At 60.2% G+C, this 21,950-nt stretch overlaps 2 protein-coding genes across 10 annotated transcripts; one reads left to right on the top strand and one right to left on the bottom strand.

Annotated features, from left to right (window-relative positions):
• Position 1: 1 nt before the first annotated feature.
• On the top strand, positions 2-5,543 carry LOC123650739 (cytochrome b-245 chaperone 1). Of its 4 annotated transcripts, none has more exons than XM_045569798.1 (7): positions 2-84; positions 1,175-1,300; positions 2,395-2,436; positions 3,008-3,081; positions 3,666-3,762; positions 4,922-5,066; positions 5,340-5,543. In XM_045569798.1, exons 2-7 carry the CDS (start codon positions 1,216-1,218, stop codon positions 5,458-5,460), a joined length of 564 nt encoding a protein of 187 aa, XP_045425754.1. In that variant the 5' UTR covers positions 2-84; positions 1,175-1,215; the 3' UTR covers positions 5,461-5,543. The 4 variants fall into 4 exon arrangements, with proteins under 4 accessions (XP_045425754.1, XP_045425753.1, XP_045425755.1 ...); XM_045569797.1 differs by having other exon boundaries at positions 4,850-5,066; XM_045569799.1 differs by lacking the exon at positions 2-84 and adding an exon at positions 191-297 and having other exon boundaries at positions 4,850-5,066.
• Positions 5,544-6,839: 1,296 nt separating this feature from the next.
• On the bottom strand, positions 6,840-21,296 carry HEXD (hexosaminidase D). Of its 6 annotated transcripts, none has more exons than XM_045569791.1 (12): positions 21,030-21,295; positions 16,460-16,569; positions 15,251-15,338; positions 12,708-12,872; positions 11,371-11,554; positions 10,647-10,718; positions 10,097-10,292; positions 9,333-9,415; positions 8,354-8,432; positions 8,175-8,253; positions 7,813-8,064; positions 6,840-7,267 (listed from the first exon to the last, which is right to left on the bottom strand). In XM_045569791.1, the coding sequence occupies exons 1-12, from the start codon at positions 21,111-21,113 to the stop codon at positions 6,881-6,883; spliced, it is 1,779 nt and encodes a 592-aa protein (XP_045425747.1). In that variant the 5' UTR covers positions 21,114-21,295; the 3' UTR covers positions 6,840-6,880. The 6 variants fall into 6 exon arrangements, with proteins under 6 accessions (XP_045425747.1, XP_045425749.1, XP_045425748.1 ...); XM_045569793.1 differs by having other exon boundaries at positions 7,813-7,902; positions 21,030-21,291; XM_045569792.1 differs by having other exon boundaries at positions 16,460-16,544; positions 21,030-21,118.
• Positions 21,297-21,950: the final 654 nt, after the last annotated feature.

The raw sequence follows: 21,950 nt of genomic DNA, 5'->3' as shown, positions 1-21,950 counted from the left end.
CTGTCCCGTCCCGACCCCGGAAGGCCGCGCCGCCCCGCGTCCGCCGGCTCGTGTCCCTCGGCCTCTGCGCGGGCTCGTCGCTCGGTAGGCGGGGGCGGGGCGGGCTCCGCGCTTCCCTCCCGCGGCCCTCGGCCCTGCGGGGCGCGTGCCCTGCAGTCACGTGGCCGCGACCACGCGCGGCGCCGCCGCCGGGGCCTGTCTTCGCCGGGACTGTCGTGTGGCCGGCGGCGCCCACAGGCCTCGGTGTCGGGGCCGTCGGAGCGGGGGCGCCCCGGCCCGGGCAGAGGCGAGTGTTCGGTGCGCGCGCACGTGTGCACGCGTGTATGTGTGTTTTGCATGCGCGCTTGTGCATGCATGTGTGTGTGCACCCGTGTGTGTATGTGCGCGCGCGCGTGTTGTGGGGGGAGCAGGGACGTTTTTGGAGCCTGTGTCGGTAACAGGCCAGGAGGGAGGTGATTTAGGATTCGTTTGTGTGGTTTGACTCCACTATTTAATGCAGGGAATTTGATCGACTCTGCAGGGAAGTATCTGAGAAACTTCCCAGAACTGGGTGCCGGGAGCCAGTGTTTTGAATGCACTGACAGTGTGCGGGGCTGTTGTCGCCCTGGCAGAGTGCTGGGGAAGATTAGCCTTTGGTGACTCGTTGATTCCAGCGGTGCCTTCGGACCCTCTGCTGAGTAGTCCGGAGTTTCAGCCCGGGGAGGACAGCGGAGACAGAGCTGGCTTTCTCAGTCCTGCCAGGGTGGACTCAAGCCACCACGAGACTTTCAGTTCCCCTTCTTGGTGGAGGCGGGCACAGGGGAGAGCTGGGATTCTGGGAGGGTGCCGGATGCTTGAGGGCTGCTGGGGCCTAACGGCTCCTTGAGACTTAGTTTCCAGGCATGGTGGCCCGTGATCGGGCTGACACTTCTCAAGTGTTTGTGGGGGAAGTAGCCCCAGTGCAGTCGGTGAAATGCTGCACAGAAGAGGGCCTTCCTCGCAGAGGAAGTGGAGTCCCTGGGGGACTAAGTTCCTTGCCTGACCGCAGAGGCCACGTCAGGCAGGCTGACAGTGTGTGTGCCTGCAGGCACCTTTGCTGGCCGGTCTGCACCCGGCCCCTGTCTGGGCCTGCCGAGGGGGTGCCTGCCTGCGTGCAGCGCTCGAGGCGTCCGGCTGTCTGTCTGTTCTTCCGCAGACCCCATCTCCTGTAGAGAGTGGTGCCGGCACGTTCCAGGGATGTACATGCAGGTGGAGATGCGCACCAGCTCCCGCCTCCACCTGAAAAGGGCTCCTGGCATCCGGTCCTGGTCCCTGCTGGTTGGTAAGGCTTTCCACATTGTCCTCCAGACAGAAGCCTGGCTGGGTGTGCTGGTGGCACCTGTAGCCCCAGCTACTCAGGAGGCTGAGGCAGGAGGATCGATTGAGCCTGGGAATCTGAGGCTGCAGTGAGCTGTGATGAGGCCACTGCACTCCACCCTGGGCCACAGAGTGAGACCTCATCTCAAAAAAAAAAAAAAAACCCCACCGGAAAGCCTACTTATAAAAAAGGATGAAAATGAAATGAGGTGTTTCCTCTTTTGTTCTATTACCCTGAAATAAAGCAATTATTGTGTTTCTTTGCATCCATTTAGATTTTATCCTTTGTACATGGTTTTACAGGTAATGCACATCTGGTTTGTCTTTTATTGTCACTAACATCCTTTCACCAACACTTTGGGTTAGATGGGTGGCTTTTCTGAGTCACTGTATTTTCCTTTGTACTTGCTTTGACTCCTGTGTTGGACCACTGGGACTTCCCCGTTTTTCTCTCCTCTGTCCCCTTCCCCTGCCCATCCGGAGGGTCCTGGGCCCTCAGGGCGGCTGCACTTGTGTTGACCAGGCTGGTCACTGTTAGGAAAGGTGCTAGCCGTGCCTTCTCTGTGACCCATCATTCCCCGATAAGCGTGTGGCTTCCTGCATGTTTTGCTTTGTGCGCTGTGCCGTGAGTCTTCGTGTACAGTCTCGTTCCCATTCCTCACCACGTGCCGTCCTGGCATCACCATGACAGGCTCCTTCCCAACTCCCCAGGCAGCTCCAGAGCCTCACGCGGCAGTGTATCCAGTGAACACTGCGAGTTGTGTATAGTGTGTGTGTGTGTGTGTGTGTAAGAGATGGGGTCTCGCTATGTTGCTCAGGCTGGACTTGAACTCCTGGGCTCAAGCGATCGATCCTCCCACGTCGGCCTCCCTGAGTAGTCGCTGTGCCTGGCTGTACTGTTTTTGAACCAGCTGTTTGGCTGTTTCCCCGACTCTGAACCTGGTGGTCTCTACCCCAAGCCCCAGTCCACAGCCATCCCTGCCACGGGAAGGGGCTGCAGTTCCGGGAGCCCACTGCACCGGGGAGGACTCATGGGAAGGACTTTCTTTCTCTCTGCAGGAATCTTGTCCATCGGCCTGGCCGCTGCCTACTACAGTGGAGGTAAAACCCCCCTACCAACTTTCTCAGCTGTTTGGAAAAACTGCCGTTTGTGATGGGTCATGGTATGACCTTTGGGGTCTCCGGCACCTGTGCCTCGAGATTGTTGGTGGGCGGGCACCATGTCCCTGTGCAGGTGTGCTTTTCCCAACGCACCTTCCCACCCAGCCTGCATTGCACTTATGTCTCACGCATTTTCCAATGTCGTAAAATATTCCTCGAAAGATGCTCCTTAGTGCAGGCCTGAGGTCCTACTGCAGGGGTGCGCCATGCTGCCCAGCTTCCCACCGTCTCCATCCTGCTGAGATGGGCAGAGGCCGTGTGCACCCCTGCCAGCCTCAAGTGGGCTCCCAGGGCCAGAGCTGGACGGGCATGTCCCATGCGGGTCCTGAGGGACCAAGGCAGGGCCGGCAGCACAGGCGGCTGCCCGGGCTCCCTGTAGGCATGGCAGAGCCCCTCCATGCCTCTCCTGGCCTCACAACAGCATCTGGGGGAAGGCTGTGCTGGGGGCCCCTCGTGGACACATCACCTGGACCCCCATGCACTCACGGCTGGCGCCCTGTGTTTGCTCCAGACAGTCTGGGCTGGAAGCTGTTCTACGTTGCCGGCTGTCTGTTCGTGGCTGTGCAGAACCTGGAGGATTGGGAGGTGAGGCTGGTGTGGTGGGGGAGGGGCGAGGGGAGGCGCTCCTGGGTCTCCCTGCAGGGGCGAAGGAGGCTCCAGGCAGAGCAAGGCCTCCTCCCCACTCCGAAGCAGTCCTAGCCTTCACACGGTTTCCGTCTCGTGGGACTTGGCCCCCAGACGCTGCCTGTGACCATTCTTGGGCCAAGGCATCCCCTGAAGGTGCTTTTCTCCTAGAAGCTCCTGAAGACTGTTTTTCACCAGAATTCTTCATTCCTGGAGCTGCTGGGTGCAGAGGGGGTGTGTCTGCTGGCCCCACCCCACTCTCAGTGCCCCCATGAGACTCTCTCCCCTCCCTCCACGTCCTTGTGGGACAAGGACAGCTGGGCCGCCATCCTGCACTCGTGTGTCCTGCAGCGGGATGAGCCCCGTGCTGCCGGCAGGAGTCTTGGTCGCTCTGCAGGCGTCAGCCCTGGGGGGCCGCACGCGGGGCTCCAGGGTCTGGCTCCGACCGGGAGGGCCCCTTCTCCAGCAGGTGCCTGGGGACACCACTGCGTGTAGTCGGCCCCCTCCCTGCGGTTTGCGTGTGGTCAGCGTGTGTTGGTTTCCAGGAGGCCGTGTTCAACAAGAGCACCGGGAAGGTCGTTCTGAAGACGTTCAGCCTCTACAAGAAGCTGCTGACCCTGTTCAGAGCAGGCCATGACCAAGGTGAGCTGTGGGAGCTGGGAGGCCCGGGCTGGGCGCAGCAGGCGCGTGGGGGCGACCACAGGGCCCAGGGAGGCCTGGCAGCGTCTCAGGTCCAAGCCCACCTGCTGGGTGCTGTGTCCTGCCCGTGGACACGTCCTGTGTGTGGGACATGGGGTCCCACAGACGCGCCCGGCCTGCCCAGTGCCGCCAGGCAGCACCCTGAGCGCCGCAGACTCCTGGGCTCCACGGAGGTTTGATCTGGGAGGGTGGCAGGAGCAGGGTCTGGCTTCCGGGTCAACTGTTTGGATGGTGGTCTCTCTCCCCGCCCCCACCCTTCCTGGGGTCTTGGAGTGGGGCTGGAGCCCGGCCAGGCAGGCAGCGTCATGGCGGCCAGCGGGCGGCTCTGGAGTGGGGCCACCCTTCCCCCAGACCTCGCCTGCCGCTGTCGGCTCTGCGGGGCCTCCGGTGAGAGGCCAGTGGTTAGGGGAAGCCCTTGCCTGAGTCTCTCAGGTCGCCGTGGTCAGCAGACTTTCCGGAGACGCTGCCACCCGGGCATCTGTCTCACTGTCTGCTGTGGGCATCTAGCTGCTGTGTTAAGCTGCAGAGAGGCCCTCTGGGTGGGCTTTTAACTGGGGTGGAGGTGTCTTGTGAAGGGCCACCTGAGCAACCACCAGCCAGAGCACAGCCCTCGGGTGGGACAGAGTTGCACGGTGGTCTTGAGTTTTGCACCACGTTTGAGTGCTTCCGACAGGCTGCCTGCCGGGATGCCCTGTGGAGCCCCGGCGGGGGCCGGGGGAGCGGCTGTGCTGAGTTTTCTGGCAGCCGTCAGCCGCCAGTACCTGAATGCCCACAGGAAATGGCCTGGGGCCACTCACCAAGCCGGGGGCCAGGAAGGCACGTTTTCAGCCTAGGGGAAAATGAAAGCAGGTTGAGCCGCCTTGTGCTGAGCGGGTCCCTGGCGTGTTAGAACTCGGGAGCAAGCTGTGCGCGGTGACAGTGGGGCCACTGGGTGACCTCTGGCTGTGCTCAGGGTCACGGCTGTCCCCGGGGCCCAGCCTTGGACGTGAAGTAACAGTTTTGCCAAGGCAAACGTGGCTCGTTCCGGCAGAGCTGGCGGCCCCGACGCGACCGCCCCCAGCGCGAGCGGGCGGGGCCGATGGCACTGGCCTGTGTCCCGCAGTGGTGGTGCTGCTGAGCGACATCCGGGACGTGAACGTGGAGGAGGAGAAGGTCCGGTACTTCGGCAAGGGCTACTCGGTGGTGCTGCGGTTCGCGACGGGCTTCTCCCACCCCCTCACCCAGAGCGCCGTCATGGGTCGCCGTAGGTGAGGCCCGTGGGCTAGTGATGGATCCACCAGGGCTGCCCGTCCTGACACGGTGGGGGGTCGGGATGGCCGTGCCAGCTGGGGACAGGACCGGGCTGGGGTCTGGGGATGGTGGGACCAGGACAGAGGTGCTGGGTCTGGTCTGGGAGCCCCGGGGGCTGCCGCAGGGGGGGTGGTTGGGGATGATGCCAGCACAGAGTCTCGCTGGTTGCATGGGGCTGGTGCTGCTGTGGCCCAGGGTGACCTGCCGCCCCCCACCCCGGCCTTGCCCAGTGACGTGGAAGCTGTTGCCAAGCTCATCACCAACTTCCTGGAGCTGCACCGTCTTGAGAGCCCTGCAGAGCTGTCACAGAGTAGCGACAGCGAGGCCGGTGGCCCCGGGAGCCAGAGCTGACGGCCCAGGCGTGGCTGCAGACGAGCCGCTCCCAGAGAGGCCCTTGGCCTTGGTCTTGACGGCACCTCCAGCCGAGTCTGCCTCCTGCCCCCACAAGCCACGGCTTCTGCTCTTTGCTAAACCACAGGCTGGACCTTCTCCGAGGCCAGGAGGGGCCAGGCAGGGTGACTGTCAGAGGATGCAGGAAAGCGGGCGCTGTGTCCAGGGCAGGGCGTGGCCCTGGGCTCAGAAATCAGCGGCTCCCCTAGAGTCCGACATCGGCTTCAGCTGGGGCAGTTTGGGGTGTGAGGGCGACAGGCGGCCTGGTCTGCACAGACCCACTGGCAGCCTCTGAGACAACAAGGACACTTTCCGCAGTGCAGGGCCTGGGCCTGGGCCTGGCCTTCGTGAAGCTGAGGTTTCGCCTGAGGCCCCAGATTCCCAGGGGAGCTCAGCCCCCAGGCCCCAGCGAGCCTTCCACGTGCACAGTTTGGGGCCGGGCCCCATGGACGCCACCAGGCACAGGGTGGATGCTCAGGACCACCCATCCGCCTGTCCCACAGCCACTGAGGGTCCCGCCTCCCTCTCGGTGACACCTGGGCCCTCCCCAGGCTGTCCCTGCAGAGGGTCCCTCTACTCCCCACCCTCAGCCTGGGCAGAAGCTGCTAGTTGAGAAAAAGTCGACTCTTCTAGCATCCTGCAGCACCTAAACACTGGGCGAACCTCTGCAGAGCCATGTCCAGCCTCCCTTGAACCCTGGAAAGACCTGGTGGGAGGGGCCAGGCTCTAAAGCGCAACGTGCGCCTTTGGCCCCGGGACTCCTGCTACCGGCCAGCCCCCACCGAGGCCGCCCAGCGCAGAAGGGCCGGACAGCGCTGGAGATAGCACAGGGCTGCCTCGGGCTTGGGCGCCTGCAGTGACACCTCTGCCCCAGGTCGGGCCGACTCGGGGAGAGCAAGACACGGCAGCACCCTGCTCAGCAAGGGCTGCAGCCAGCCCTTGGTTGGGGATGTGGTCGTACACGTGCCCGAGTTTTGTTTTCTTCCTAAACTGAAAGTGTAAAATGCATTAACTGGTTTCTGGCGTGTTCACCCCGTGAGCTGTGAGAACGTGCTTTAGGTGACAGGGACGAAGCTACCCTGTGCCCGGTGCCCTATCTGTGCCACAGGGAGCCAGGCTGAACTGAAACCACCTGCACGGCGGGCGATGGAAAGTCTGGTGTTTTCTTTTTAAACACAGAGTCTGGCTCTGTGGCCCGGGTAGAGTGCAGTGGCGTCATCGTGGCTCAGTGCAGCCTCCAACTCCTGGGCTCCAGCAGCCTCCAGCCTCGGCCTCCCGGAGCGCTGGGACTGCCAGCCGGTGCGCTGCCCTGCCTGTGTCGGCTTTCTGTTAGCATGACCTCTGGCTTCCACTCTTCTTTTTATTTCAAGACAATAAAGTTCTATGTGCAGATCGCACAACAGGTCCCATGTGCTTTTTCCTTTGATATTTTCTTTTTCCCCAAAGACCATTGCACCGTCGGGGGCTGCCTGGCCCCGCACAGCTGCCGGCATGGGCAGGGGTGAGCTGCTGCAGGAGGTCCGCTGGACAGCTGCCCAGCCCGTGCACAGGCCACGCCCATCAGGGGTCCTGACAGCTGTCCCGGCCGGGGCCGCTGGGCGGGGGCCGCGGAGGGGCTGCCTCGTCCAGGTCCTGCAGCAGCCCCTGCAGCCGCCGCATGCTCGGGTGCACATTCTCCTCCAGCCACTCCTCCACCGCGTCCGGGTAGAAGGCCAGCTGCAGGGCAGCTTCCAGCTGCTGCAGGAGGGCGCTCCACTGGGCCAGGAGGCTGCAGGGGGACGACGGCCGTGAGCACCCCTGGGGGGCCCTGGGGACTGCTCACATCTAAGCACTCTGCACTCAAGTCCTCAGCCCCGTGGGCCAACGCAGCTCTGTACCTCTGTTTACCCATCTGTAAAGTGGGACTACTGGCCCCTATGTTGTGGGATAAAGAAGTGAGGAAATTTGTCACAGCTGGGCATCTGAGGCTGGCCTGTGCTTTGCAGTGAGCAGGCGGGGTTTTCCGTGGTGGCCTGTGAACCTGTGGCCCTGGCAGCATCTGCACTCCCTGGGGGCAGCCTGTCTGTCTCAGGAGGATGCAGGGACACAGCCCCAGGTGGCCTGAGTCCAGAGAGGAGCCCCCCGCCGGCCCGGGCACCTAAGGCCCAGCATCTCGCTCTGATGTTCAGGGAAGCATTAGCAAGTGACAGCAGGTCTCCTCCAGCAAGGGAGGGAATTAATCTACGGCTGCAACTCCTGGAAAGCTTGTCTTGGTCCAAAGCCCAGCACCACAGCGGGGCCGCCCTGGTGGGGGACAGGCTGCCCGGGGATTACCTGAGAGCCTCCGGCCGGATGTGCTGGACCATGATGGGGTGGATGAGCTTCCGACTGCGATGGTAAGAGCTGAACCAGCCGGTCACGTACCTGGGCAGACCCACAGGCAGGTGTGCGCACTAGGCCGGCCCTCAGACAGGTGCGGCCGCTGGGCAGGCCCCAGGCTGGCGCACTGCGGGGCCAGGCACCACTCGGCCGACAGTGGCTACCGGGCAGTCCTGGGGTGGTTTTACAGCAATACCCCTGGAAAAGCTGTTAAGAATCTGGTAGACATTTCTAAAGGTCGTTTCCCCCAGAACGTCTTTGCAAGGCAGGAGGCTGCTCCCCTGAGCTGGGGGTCGTGGGGGACGCCCACCACCCACCTGTTCCTCTCCAGCAGGGCGTCCACGGAGCTGCGCAGGTGCAGGCTGAAGTGCGTGACGAGGCTGAGGATGTCGCTGCCTGGGAAGGAGCCGGCCCCCTCACTGCGGAGAGCCCCGCTGAGAACCCCGCTGAGAACGGTTGCCCCACCACTGGGGAGGCCGGGAGGGGCGGGGCTTACCTTACAGGACCAGCTGTTTCCAGGCCTGAAACCCCGAGAATGTTCTCCACTCTCCGTTTGACGGCCTCGGTGAAGCCTCCTGCAATCAAGCACAGGGGGAAGTGGTGGGGCCTGGTGGGGAGAGGGGCACGCAAGCCCTGCTGCTTCTCACTGGACACGGGGGCCGTGCTCATGATTTTGGAAGTCAGAAAACAGAAATGAGAATGTGTACAGCAGCACCGGCACCAGGAAAGCACGTGGTCCTTCCTGCCCGGTGGCGCCGACTGCACCGTGTACAGGGCTGTTGCAGGCACGACGTCGACGGACGGCCACGCTAGTGCGAGAGGAACACCCACAGCAAAAGGCTGACCCCGTTCCGTAAAGGCCAGAAGGAACGACAGAAAAGGCCGACCCCCGGGCGGCAGGAGGGGAAGGTCCCTTCCTGAAACCAGGGCGAGCTGAAGCCGACAAGCTCACATTCGCATGTCTCCAGCGGGGACAAATTGCTGTCTGCACCTTTCTGCTCATTCCCACATCCGAGTATCAAGTCAATAAGGCTGAGAAGTAACCGTATTCCACATCCGTTCGCTCCCCTGCAGGTGTGAGCCTCCGCTTTCCTCAATGTCGCCCCAGGTTCCTGCGCAGTCCCCTGGTGCATGCGGCAGGGTCATCCCGCCAAGCCCTCCCTGCCCGGAGGGGCATCGCTGCTCCTGTCTCCGCCCGCGGGACCAGGTGGTCAAGACCTCCACGCCGCAGAGGCAGAGCCGTTGCCCCCCCGCCAGGCACACGCTTCTCTGGGGGTCCCCTCGAGGGCTGCGTACGGGTCCAGCCGCACCGACAGTAGGTGGTGGCCGAGCCGGGGCTGTGAGCCCGTCCTTGGTGGGGAGGGCCACAGTCCAGCCCGAGTGGCTGGGGGCACCGGGTGCTCGGCCTCCCGCCCTCCCTCTCCCCCAGTCCTTCTGGGAGGGCTCCGCGGGGCCGGGCGCTGGCCGGGACGTACCGTGGAGGAGCGACTGCAGACAGGCCGCCAGCGATGGGACCCCCACTGGGAGCAGCTCGCACAGCACGGAGAAGTGGTCGTGCCTGCGTCCATGGAGCGGGGGCTCAGCACTCCGACCTGGGGCGTCCCTGTCATCGTCCCCCTCACCCCGTCTAGGGTCTCTGGGCCCTCCCCTCCCCCACCAGCTGGGGCGGCAGCTCGTCCCCAAGGCCCCACAAGCAGGAGGACAGGTGGGGCCGAACGCAGCAGGTCAGGGCAATGTCCGTCCCAGACAGGGGCTGAGGGGCTTGGCCCGGCCCGGGGGGGGGGGTCTGGGCCCCCACTGCCAGCCTGGGCACCTCCCCTGCCTGTGCCTCGGTTTCTTCAGCTACAAGTTGGGTGGAGACAGGCACTGCCCCAGGTGTGAGCAGGGGAAGGTGACGTCACAGCCCGGAGAGGCCCTGAGGGCGACTGCCCTGCCCGGGGCAGCCTGGCTTCGTCCAGACTGAGATGCCGCCCGGCAGGGCCAGACACCGGGAGCCCCTAGCTGCTTCTGAAGCACCCGCTGCTGCCCCCGGGCTGTGGTGGGCTGTGAGCTGCCCCGACCTGCCCAAGCCCCTCCTGCTTTGCTGTCCATGAGGCACAACCAGCCTCACGTGTGGCGCTCACGGGAAGGGGCCGCGTGCTGGTGACTCTGTGCACGGGCGCCACGGCGTGGGGTCAACTCCCCGTGGCTGCTTCCCCTGAGCTGCCTCCGGCCCCCAGCACGCCCCGCCGAGGCTTACCTCTGCCAGCCGGTCAGCACGATGCCCTGCAGCGAGCCCACCGGCCCGCCGGCCGCCACCTGCAGCCAGCGCTCGTGGTTCCTGAGGTGGTGCTCGACCGGGGTCAGCGCCTGGCTGGGCCCCGTGGCGCCCTTGAAAGCACTGGCAGCCCACAGCCGCCGGAAGCCGCACTGCCGGTACTTCTGCATGAGGAGCACTGCGTGAGAGAGCAGGCGGTGAGCTGCTGCCAGGGAGGTGGCCGCCAGGGCCCCAGACGTGCATCCCTGGGCCACGCGCCTGTCCAGACCCAGTGACGGGGGGTGGTGGTGGCCGGGCTTGGATCCCGCTGGAGGAGAGACTCTAGCAGCGGCCCCACTTCACTTGCTCGTCAGGAAGATGCTCCGGACAATGGGAGCAGAAGACAGCCGCCAAGGGCGCCGTCCGGGGCTGCCGGGCTCCCCAGGGGGGTCTGTGGGAAGGCTGGGCCGTCGGGGCTGCAGGGTCACGGGGATGGGGGCCCTGCCCGGACATAGCCACACGCCCGGGGCATCCCCTGCAACTTGGCACTGACCCTTGCCGTGCACGTCCAGGTCGGCCGCGTAGTCCCAGAGCACTGGCTCCACCAGCTGCGGCACCCCCGATGCTGCGGGCGAGAGGCCTGTGAGTGCCGGGGACCACCCAGACCACGTCCCAGCCCCTCACACACACCTGTTTTGCATTCACATGGGAACACGACCCATCGTTTTGAGGGCAGACTCGGCACTGTGCTGTGCTTTTGCTGACGAAAAGCCACAGCCACACACAACACCTTTTCTCAGCCGGCCTGGGTCAGGAAGGACAGCCCTGCAGCTCTGGGGGCTGGACCGTCCCACCTGCCGCCCTCTCTGGGGCCACATGCCCAGTTCACGCGAATATGCTGCTAAATGGGGTCAGTTCTAATTGATCTCAATTAACCTAAGTAGCCACAGGTGGGCACACACGCCCCGTGGACCCGGGAGCGGTGACGGCTGGGCCCTGGATCCTCACCTGTGGCCCCTGCAGGGCTGGCCCAGAGGACAGTCTGCAGGCCCCCCGGCCCCCGCAGGCCTGTGGCTACTCTGCCGCCCACACCTACCACTCTCGCTAGACCCCATGACAACCCTACGATGACCCAGCTGGCATTTCCATGCAAGAACGGGTAACGCGGGTCTGAGCGGACTTGGCTCCCTTCGGGGCCCGTTTCCCACAGTGTTTCATCTCTGGGGTCGGAGGTCTTGGGGCAGCTAAGCGGCCCCGCCCCACCCTGCGCCGCAGACCTGTGAGCTGGTCCTCAGGCATGTCCCGCAGCATGTCGTCCCACGCCAGGGGTGTCACGTGGGGGTGCCGGGCTAGCACGTGGCTGGCCACCGCCCTCACGTGGGACAGACACAGCTTGGCTTTGCTGTTCTGCTCCTGCTGCAGCCACTGCCTCGAGGCTTCGCCCTCTCCCAGGTAATAGACCTGTGGGGGAAGGGGCAGCTTGCTCCACACCCACCGCCTGCACCCCTGCGCCCCGCGGTCCCGGGTTCCCGCCGTGCCCCGGGTCTCGGGCCGCTGTGTGGGGAGCAGCCTAAGGGAGGAGCTCGGAGCCCTTCACCGGGGCCTGAACCTCCACGCAGGGCTGCCCGCGAATGTTCACGGCAGTCTGCGCAGTCGGCCAAGGGCGGAAACTGGTGTCCATCGGCTGACGGTGGACACGCGCCGTGGTCCCCTGTGCAACGCGGTCGTCGTGCAGCCTGAGGAGGAAGCGAAGTCGACACAGGCTACGGCACAGGGGGCCCTGGAAGCCTCACGAGAGAGAAGCCAGGTGCACAGGCCACGCACTGTGCGGTTCCATTTGCAGAGACTGGCGGTCGCGGGGCTGGCGGGTGGACGTGGGGCTCCTGCCGGGGGCTGGAAGGGCTCTGGGACGCACGGTGGAGACACCGTGCGACACTGTGAACGTGCCACAAGGTCCTGAAGTGTGTACCTTGCCGTGGTGACAATGGTGACTTTTACGTTATGTGCGTTTCACCACAGACACAGATTTCCCTCACAAAGGAACCTCTGGGCCAAAACGTTTGCAAACCAGTCCCAGCCCAGCTGCCCTGAGCTGCAGCCTCCGTGGACACCAGGCGCTGGGACACTCGCCGGCCCCCAGCGGAACCACACGAGCAGAGCAGCAGGGGCCAGGGTGGGGGCTCGCGAGGCACCCCGGGGACCCCCTTCCCGGCTGGGGCTTCAGAGTCCAGAGTGGTGTTAGTACTTCCTCCCTCTCCCCAGCGAAAGCTGCGTCTTTAGCTGGAACAAAGTCATGTCCCGGCTGTGCCAAGGGCAGGAACCTGCCCCAGCCGGGGCTGGCTCTGCACTGCCGGGGGCCGCATGGCCACCTCCAGGCGGGCTCGGCAGACGCATGGGGGCCTTGTGCGGGCCGAGCAGGTCTGCCCTGTGCCAGGCCCCCGTGCTCCTGGAGACGGCGCAGGAATGGGCTCCCGGACAGGACTGTCTCCTCGGCCAGCCCCGTCTTTATGCTTCAGCACTTGGGCTGTTTTCTATGTAACAAGTGAAACCGAGACACCTGCCTGGTGACCAAGGGAAGGGGACTGTGGTAGGATGTGGGGACGAGGGCACCTACCTCGTCACACCCGATGTGGAGCCGCCGGGCGCCTGGGTGCTGCTGCAGGACCTGGTCGATCATGGCGCCCACCAGCGCCAGGGACTCCGGCTCGTGGGGGTTCAGGGTGTTGGGGAAGGCGGCCACTTCCCGCAGGTGGGCGAAGGCCCCGTGCTTCAGCACAAACTGCGGAGACACAGGCGGCGTCAGGGACAGGGGTCGGGGACAGGCTGGCGCCGAGCTCCCTCCACCCGCCGTGGGCTTCGTTGCCCCAGCTCTGCTCAGAGCCCAGGGGGCCGGGGGGTGGCCGAGCCTCGCGTTCCTGACTCCCCAGACAGTCTTCAGCGGAGCAGGGCTCCAGGGCTCCAGGGCTCCGAGGGCCACGCCCGCTGGAACCTGCTCCCCGCCAGGCTCTGCACAGCTGGTTCTCTCCGCGGCCTGCTGTCCCTTCGGTTCTCTCTGCAGCGTGCTCTCCCCTGGACTCCGCCGGGTGAGAGACGGCAGAGCCGGCCCCTTCGCTTCTGGAAGAGCAGGCTGAGCCCTGCGCTCCCGGAGTGCAGTGCGAGGAGGCCTGGCAACTCCTCTCCAGCAAAGCACAAAAACGGAACAGTTTTACCAGAACAGCCACTCAGGGCTCTGGAAATCAACCGAAGGTGAACAGCAACATGTTCATTCACGAAAGACCAGAGACAAGAGCAGAGACCCTGCGGATGGAGGGCTTGACCCGGGGCTGGATAAAAGCCACAGAGAAAACGTTCCGTCCTCTGCTGGCCAGAGAGTGCAGCCCCCGGGGTGACCCTGGAAATGTACAGCCAGAGGGCAACACACGCCCTCCTGGGGGGCCGCTGGGCCCCACACAGCCCCGGGCAGGGTGGACGCCGTGTGGGCTCAAGGTGTTTGAGCACAACCTCTGCCAACGTGCGGCCACCACCAGCGACGGGGATGGAGGGGACCCCAGGAGGCCAGGCTAACGTTGGTGGCCGCCCACAGCTGGGGAGACAGGCCCCGACGAGGAAATCCGGGCAACGAATGGAAAACACCACCACCACCACCACCCACTGGGGATAAAAATAAAAATTCAGATTTGCTAGAATGTTTGGTCTGAAGTGTCCAGTTCTCAACCAAAAATCACGAGGTGTGCAAAGGACCTGGAACGTGGAGCCCAGCCTCAGGCGGAGACCCGGCCGTGGGCCCCGACTCTGCGTGGGCCCAGGGGGATTTGTCAAACGTTCCCGAAGTGGGTGCCAGGAATTAAAGGAAAGTGTTTGTCCATTTGGGGCGTGGAGCAGCAGATCTGAAATGTCAGAAGACCCGGTGATTGCGACAATAAAGCGACAGAAATTATTCAATCTGAATAACAGAAAAAAGACAGAAGCAAAGTGACCAGGCCTCAGAGGCCCGTGGGACGGCGTCAGGGCACCAAACACTCGCCGCGGGGCCGCGACGGGCAGGAGAGACGTGAGCAGAGACCCCGAGGAAACAGCCAGGCCTCACACAGGGCGAAGACTCTCTCTGGCTCTGTGGCCAACAAACCCAGCAGGATGAACGCAAAGGAACCCCCATCCAGACGGTTGCGACCAAGCAGCTTAAAGGCCAGTGCGGAGAGAAATCGCTGAAGCACCAAACACGTGGCAACACGTTCAGGGCAATAAAAACACATTAATGGCTGACAACACCGTGTCCACGGATTGGAAACAAACTGCTTTACGGATTCGATGCCAGTCCAACCAAAATACCAGCAAGGTTTTCACAGCTGTACAGACAGGCCAAAGCTAAAACACGCACGGGGAGGCACAGGTACTAGACGAGTCCAACCCATTCTGGAGAAGGAGTAAGGTTGGAGGCATCACCCTTCCTGACGTTCGGATTTATGGGCAACTCCAGACAAGGCCGCGTCCACCGAGGGAAGAGGCGCAGCTCAGCGGAACAGGACAGAGTTTAGAATCGACCCTCACGAGTGTGGTCGGCTGGTGTTTGACAGAGGTACAAAGGCAGTTCCGTGAAGGAAGGGAGTCTTCTCAGCAGATGGCGCTGGAACAGTGGCTCATTTCCAGCAGCTACAGACAAGAGGCCCGAAGGCCGGCGGGGCCCAGCAAGCGAGGGGAGGGAACAGAGACGAGGAGGGACAGTTGATACGTCCACTGCGTGCGTTTCTTAGAGAAACACGTGGAACCCAAGAGCCACTCGGTCAATGTTGTATCTAATTTGTTTGGTGCAGACATGAAGAATATTTCTGAAGATCACGCAGGGGCTTAGGAAAATATTTTCAATATTAAAGTGAAAAAACACACAAACAGAAAATGGCTTCAATCCTTCCTGTGGTCTCTACTGCACACAACAGCGCTGGTGTGAACACAAGAAGGAACCCCCACGTGCCCCAGGGCCTCTTCCCAGCCCCAGGCGGGGGCTGCCATGGCCAGCGGCTGTGCCACCTGTGCCCCTCGCAGGGCAGGGCCTCCCAGGGCAAAGGCCCCTCCAGGCAGCAGGCACAGGCCCGGCCAGCTCGTGGGCCCCAGACCCCAGATCCCACCCGGCACCCACTGACTTCCATTCCCACCACTCACCTCCATGTGTCCGAACGTCTGCACCAAGGGTACCACCTCCAGCTGGTGCAGGCCGGCCAGGTGCAGGATCTCTTTCACTTCAGCGGGGCTAGAGAGAGGGTCACGCAGCGAGGTCAGCGGCTACTCCACGGTCCCCCAACCCTTCCTGTCAGACCCCAGAGGGCTCTCCTGGAAACCCTGAGGCTGCTGACTCGGAAAAGCTCCAAAGAGATTCTCGAGGTTTCAGGGAAGCCGCCCACTCCGGCATCTGGGAAAGATGCTCTTACATCCTCAAGGACGAGTTTGCTTTTCATCCGCTGCTCTTAACTGAGCTCCGCAGCAGGACGAGGTCGCCTGCACCTCGCGAGACCCGGGGCCGGGCAGGGTCCCACCCCAGGGCAGGAGCCGCCGCCGGCCGAGGGCAAAGCCCCTGTGACCTGTTTCTGTGCAGCCCCAGCCTGGGGTGGGTCCCTGTCGGCCAGTGTCCCACCGCATGAGGGGGACGTCCCGGGAAGGGCGCACGGCCGTGTCGACTTTCTCACTTTTCACGAGCTACATCGCAGTTGCTATTTATGGATTTATCTACAAAAGGAAGCTATTTCTCATGTGTATGTGTTTGAACCATTTCTCAGGCTAATCAGTTCTATAAATGTATTGATTAGATAAAGTTGTCTGTATTCTAAATATACCTGCTTTTTCTCCTCCTCATGAACACAGAACATGATTTCCTAAAAAGCCTCTGAACTCTCCCTGGGGATGGCAGCGACATCGCAGTTTGGGAGCTGGACGGCCCCGCCCTGCTGTTTTCACTTCAAGTACCTGAGGTTCAGTGTTTCCTCTACGCTTACTGGCCGTTTTTTTTTCTTCCTTTGAGACCTGCCCACGACCGTCCCCTGCCCCCTCTTCCTTCGGGACATTCACACTGATTTACACAGAGACCTGCAGTTTTACAGCTGAGCAGGTGCCCCCGTCCCCACCACATCCGACTTCACCGACTGCTCCTCTCCCGCCAGCCGAGACCCAGCCGTGGCCGCGGGAGGCCTGTCAGAGACCCAGGCAGGAGCTACAGCTCTGCTACCTCCTCTTTCAGTCTCTAAGTTCTCTCAGTGTGTTTTATTCTTACAACATGTTTGAATTTTATAACTAAACAGACGGATTTAAAAAGACAGGAGAGGAACGCAGGCCCCACTGCTAAGTTCCTGACCCCCAGCCCCGCTCCAGGGCAGTTACCTGTAGGAGAACCTGGCCCGCAGCAGCCGCAGGGGGCCCTCGTAGGGAAACATGTCTTCGTACTCGATGAGGAGGCCGTTGGCACCTAGAGCTCGGAACAGAGGAAAGACCTGGGGGAGGAGGGACGGTTTGAACACAAAGTGACACGGAGGCAGAAGCTCGTGGGGACTGGAGGGAGGTGACGTTCACATTTCCCTGGAACCTTCAAATCTGGAAACTGCGCTTTGTGCTGCGCCACATCAAACTCTCTGATCCAGGGACGTGTCTGCTCCGCCCGGCAGGGAACAGGCTCCCCGACAGCACAGCTGCGATGGCAGTTCCATCAGGCGGCCTCGCCGCGGGGTGCAGGCCAGGGGCTCACAGGGCGACCCCACAAAGCCACTCCTCGTGCACACCAGACACAACCCGGCACGGCCAGGCTGCAGGCACTCCTGCGGCACAGCGACCCAGGAAGGAACATCGTGGTCAGAGGGCTGGGCCAGCTCCGCCCACCTGTTGCTGGGCTGGGCCAGTCTCCAAATGCGGGTTGTCGTGGTGCTTCCTACGGCTGGTAACGCTCTTTTGTTGATGCTACTGTCAGAGTTTTCTTTTCCCCCCAAACAGGAAAGTTCCGGAGCAAGCTGAATGGGAGGAGGACGTCAGTTTGGGATTAAAACTTAACTGTAGATAATTCACGAAATGGGTAATCAATAACTGACCCTGAATCACAAAGAGGCGAGTGACTGTGGACGGAAGGGATCTAACCCAGACCGGACACGTCTGGATAAATGTGATGACGACGGCGTTTTCCTATGTTCCTCAGCGTTTTTGCCCCAGGTTCCCTTTGCAACCTCCCCAGCCGCCTGACCACGGCCCGCCCCGTCTGGCGGTTCTGTCATTGTGGGCGGGTGGCGTCCTCCGTGCTGTGTCTGAGAGGCGGCGGATGGAGGCCCAGGCGTGCAGACACACGTGCCAGCCGCGTTCAGCACCAGACTGGGCAGCAGAGGTTTTCGTCATAAAACTGCACCAACACACACGTACGCAGAGAAATTACATACGAGCCCCGTGCATCGCAATTCCACCATCGCCAGTGTTCTGCCAACTTTGCTTTGCCTAATTTCTCCTTTCCCTTTTTGGTTAGAGTACTTTATTTATTTATTTATTTTTTGAGCCAGAGTCTCACTCTGTTGCCCAGGCTAGAGTGCTGTGGCGTCAGCCGAGCTCACAGCAACCTCAGGCTCCTGGGCTCAAGCGATCTTCCTGCCTCAGCCTCCCAAGTAGCTGGGACTACTCTGCCTGGCTTTTATTTTTTTTCTTTTTCTATTTTTCCAACTACAATTTAAGCAAGGACTTTTTTTGTTCATATAGAGCAGTGCCTGGCACAAAACAGGCCCTCAATAAGCATTTGTTGAAAGAATGAATGACCACAACAAGGCACAGAGAAGAGAGCTGACTTGTCCAGTTGCTCAAAAATAGTGACTGTTGGTATCAGACCTCACCATGGCTTCCCCCTCCAACGCTGGCTCTCAGCAGGGTGACATAAAGACTGAGGTAGCCTGGCAGAGAAGGGGGGAGCGTGGCCTAGACGGAAGAGGGGGTGAGAGAAGTAGCCAGACAGTTAGCACATGACCCCTGCCTGGGGACAGGGCTTTATGGATGGAGGCTACTGAAGGAAACCTGGAATTGGGGTGCATGTGCTGGGGACAGACACTCCCCACAAGCCTTCACTGACCCACCTGTGAAGCGAGAGGGGCAGACAGCACCTGCGGCCAGGTCTGATGTGCCCTGATTTCCCATCTCACCCGGGAACTGTCTGGGCCTGGCCAAGAGCTCCCCTGGTTCCTTGCCTTCACTGTGAAACGTCTGATGCCAGTCTGGTTTTTCTTCCCCTTATATGTGGCTTGGGACGTTTTCCTGTATCCCCAAAAGATTTATCATTATCATTTTCATTTTCTTTAAAGTCTAAGTTTACTAAAAAACATCTTGATGTGTATCAGTCTCGATATAATTTCCAAGTTATACGGATGCCCTTGCAATATGCAGATTCAGGTATTTCATTTCAGAAATGTGTTCTTGAGTTGTTTTTTCTTAGCATTTGCTCTGTAGCATCGATTTAATTCTTTTCTCTGGGGACCGTTGAAAATGGGAAAATAGCCCGGGTGCGGTGGCTCACGCCTGTAATCCCAGCACTCTGGGAGGCCGAGGCGGGTGGATCACTTGAGCTCAGGAGTTTGAGACCAGCCTGAGCAAGAGCGAGATCCCGTCTCTACTAAAAAAAAAAGCAGAAAAAATTAGCCGGGCTTGGTGGCTGCGCCTGTAGTCCCAGCTACTCGGGAGGCTGAGGCAGAAGGATTGCTTGAATCCAGGAGTTTGAGGTTGCTGTGAGCTAGGCTGATGCCACGGCACTCTAGCCTGGGCAACAGAACGAGACTCTGCCTCAAAAAAAAAAAAAGAAAGAAAGAAAAGAAAAAGAAAAGAAAAGAAAAGAAAGAAAAAGGAAATGGAAAACATGGCCACAGCATCGTGCAGCTCTCCTGTTGAGAGAAAGAGTCCATCAGCGCCTGGATCTAGGCTGGCCTGCTTTGCTTTCCCAGTGATAAGGGCAACAGGGATACCGGAGGCCTCAGGAATCCCAGCGGCTCCTGCTCCGGCTGCACGGCTGAGACCACGGTGCTGGGAGAAAACTGGCCTGGCCCCTGGAGGGCACACGGGGAGGAAAACCCGGGACCATGAGCTGTTTCCAGGAGAGGGACCGCGACCACAGGAGGGAACTCGGGTCAGAAGAGCAGGACCACCCGGCCAACCGACAAAAACACGGGGTGATGGACTGTTGTCTCAAGCCTCTGAGTTTGGGGCGACCTGTCATGCACCCACAGGTAACGGGACAGGGACTCCAGTCTGCTGGGGCTGCTTTGCCTACATCCTGTCCCTAACAATTTGTCACAATGCTTTCTTATCTCTTCACATTTGATTTTTTTCTTCTCTGTCATTTATTTCCAGATACTGTACTTTCCATGGTGTGCATTCACTTTTGTGTTTCTTCCATTAATAGTTCAGTATTCATTTCTAAAAAAATTGTTTTTTATGATTCATTCCTGAGCTCCACAGGCACTCTTTCCCCAGTCTCTTCTTGTCCTGTCATCACATTTCTGGGCTTTTTTATTTCTGATTTACGCTGTTTTTCCATAGCTTCTGATGTTTTCTTAATAGCTTTCATCTCATTTTGAAATATCAGGGTCCGATGTCACCGGCTCTGTGGTGCGATGCTAGTCAGACTGTCATCCCCTGTCCCTCACGTGTCTTTGTGTGGCATTTAGCAACGCTCCCTTTCTGGGAATCATTTCCAGGAAGAGGTTCTTGTGTTCAGGATGGAGATGGGCCAGCCCAGGGCCCCTCCTCTCCTGCTGCCGTAAGGAACTAGAAATTACAGGCCCTGAGCAGCTACGTTTGCATCTTAGACTTTCTGGTCTCTGCCTCCTCTGGCCCCCTTTCTCCCAGTATCTGAACGTTCTCTCTCTTCTGTCTTTGGTGTTCTTGCCAAGTTCAACGTGGATTCTTTTCCCAACATTTTGTCCTGGTGTGGGGCTCTGGCCTTCCGGGAGGAAGCTCCATCAGGTATTTCTGAGAGCCTGTGGCCTTGGGGCTCCCCCGTACCATCTTTGAGTCTTTTTGCACCCGCCTTCCCACCGGAGCCAGCAAAGCTTTCTGCAGTTTCTCGCTACGGGCAACCTTTACTGCTGGGGCTGTTTTCTGGGTGCTCTGGTCACAGCACTGTCGGAACTCCCCTCTTTCCTCTACCACCTCTTGCCTGGCTGCTAACTCCACATGGGTGTGACGCTGTCCACGGTTTGGCCCCACCTGCTTATATTTTGGAGTCCAAGGGGATACCCTGACCCCTAGTTTTGTTGAAGATCACTGCAGTTTTCCAGGGCTACCGTAAGAAGTGACTACAAACTGGGTGGCTTGAAACAAGAAAAATTTATTCTCTCACAGTTCTGGAGGCCAGAAGCCCCAAACCCAGGCGTGGGCAGGGCTGTGCTCTCCCAAGGCTCTAGAGGAGGATCCTTTCTTGCTTCTTTCTGTTAATACCTTCTGGTGCTGCCAGCCTTCCTTGGCCTGTGAACGCATCATCCCTTCTCTGCCTCCCTCATCACACAGTGTCTTCCTGGGTGTCTGCACACGGACGTCCCTCTGTGTCTGAACCTCCCTCTCCTTGTAAGGGAACCAGCCATTGCGCTAGGGCTCACCCTACTCCCGTGTAACCTCACCTTATCTTGACCACATCCGCAAAGACCCTATTTCCAAGTAAGGTCACATTCGCAGGTACCAGGGGTTAAGGTTTGAACATATCTTTTTGGGGGGACACCAACCAACCCACAGCAAAGAAGCTGTGCATTCCTTTTGTCATTTCTTTGCTTCCTTGCTGTGTTTTTGTGAGAAGATCTGGGGAAAATTCAAAACCGATGCTGCTGTCACCACCTTGCCCTAACGGAGGGCCTCTCGGTTGTGTTCTAAGCACCCTTCCCCACAGAACACTGCGAAGACTGAACCCGACGCAAAAGAGTCTCTAGCAGTACAAGGGAGTCCTCACCTTTGAGAGGTACGAGACCTTCGGTGGCGCTCCTTTCAGGTCCAGATGAACCAGTCTCATCTCAAACGGTGTGGAATCTGACATTTCAGTATCTTTTGTGAATTCCTACAGCAAAATCTCTCGTCTGGGCTCTTCTTCCTGGAGGAGAAAATCCAAGTCACAAACAGGGCAGAAGCTTCTCCAGCACTTCCCCCTTACGCTTTCAGTTTTCAGTTCTGTGTGTATTAAAAGAAAAGTATCTGGATGACAATGCAGCGGGAAACAGTAAACTTTATTTTCTTTTTTATCTATTACAAATGCATAAAAGAACAAAACGGGAAAAGGAAAGAAAATCTGTGCGTGTTAACCAGATCTCCAGTTCAATAATCCAACCTACCCCTTTTGCCCAAAGATACATAAATTCTTGATCTTAAGGAATCCATAACACAGCAGAGGAGATGAAGTGGATGCACACAGAAACCAATCGTTTTGATTTAAAGGATACATATATACAATTTTTGCTAACCATCTCAAGGCCAAGATTCTCAAGGCACTTACCAAATGATTAATGCCAGCCGCAGGAAGGATAAGTTTTGTGGAAAAGCATTGAGAAAGTGCGATGGTTTTAAAGCTTAACTGTTTGAACGTCTTACAAACCAAATCTACTTTCCAAAGGAACAGATTTCAAGGAAGTTTTGGAGCTGAGAAGTCTGCCCGGCCAAGCGTCCAGAGCAAAGCCCTGGTAGAGTCACGCACCGGGGCGGGAGCGGCGGGGAGGCCTCACCTGCTCGGGGAGCCCCCGCGTCCGCGGGTCCAGGCGCGGGAGGTGCGGGTGCGGGTCCGACAGGTGCGTGTGGGGCAGGTGCAGGCGCGACAGGTGCGAGTGCGGAGGGAGCGGGCGCCGGCGGCCCTCACTGCGCTCGGCCCCGTGACTCGGGCCAG

This window comes from Lemur catta, chromosome 15 (assembly GCF_020740605.2).
Source record: "Lemur catta isolate mLemCat1 chromosome 15, mLemCat1.pri, whole genome shotgun sequence".
Classification (NCBI taxonomy): Eukaryota; Metazoa; Chordata; class Mammalia; order Primates; family Lemuridae; genus Lemur; species Lemur catta.
This window is presented reverse-complemented; position numbering and strand designations above follow the sequence as displayed.

Coding starts and splice junctions, on each gene's coding strand:
- LOC123650739 (XM_045569797.1), top strand. CDS start 1,216: ATGTACATGCAGGTGGAGATGCGCACCAGCTCCCGCCTCCACCTGAAA. Junction 3,763..4,849: donor CAGAGCAGGCCATGACCAAG/GTGAGCTGTGGG, acceptor TCGTTCCGGCAG/AGCTGGCGGCCCCGACGCGA. Junction 5,067..5,339: donor GCCGTCATGGGTCGCCGTAG/GTGAGGCCCGTG, acceptor GGCCTTGCCCAG/TGACGTGGAAGCTGTTGCCA.
- HEXD (XM_045569791.1), bottom strand. CDS start 21,113: ATGTCAGATTCCACACCGTTTGAGATGAGACTGGTTCATCTGGACCTG. Junction 10,293..10,646: donor CCTGGACGTGCACGGCAAGG/GTCAGTGCCAAG, acceptor TCTCTCACGCAG/TGCTCCTCATGCAGAAGTAC. Junction 8,433..9,332: donor TCTGCAGTCGCTCCTCCACG/GTACGTCCCGGC, acceptor GCTTGATTGCAG/GAGGCTTCACCGAGGCCGTC.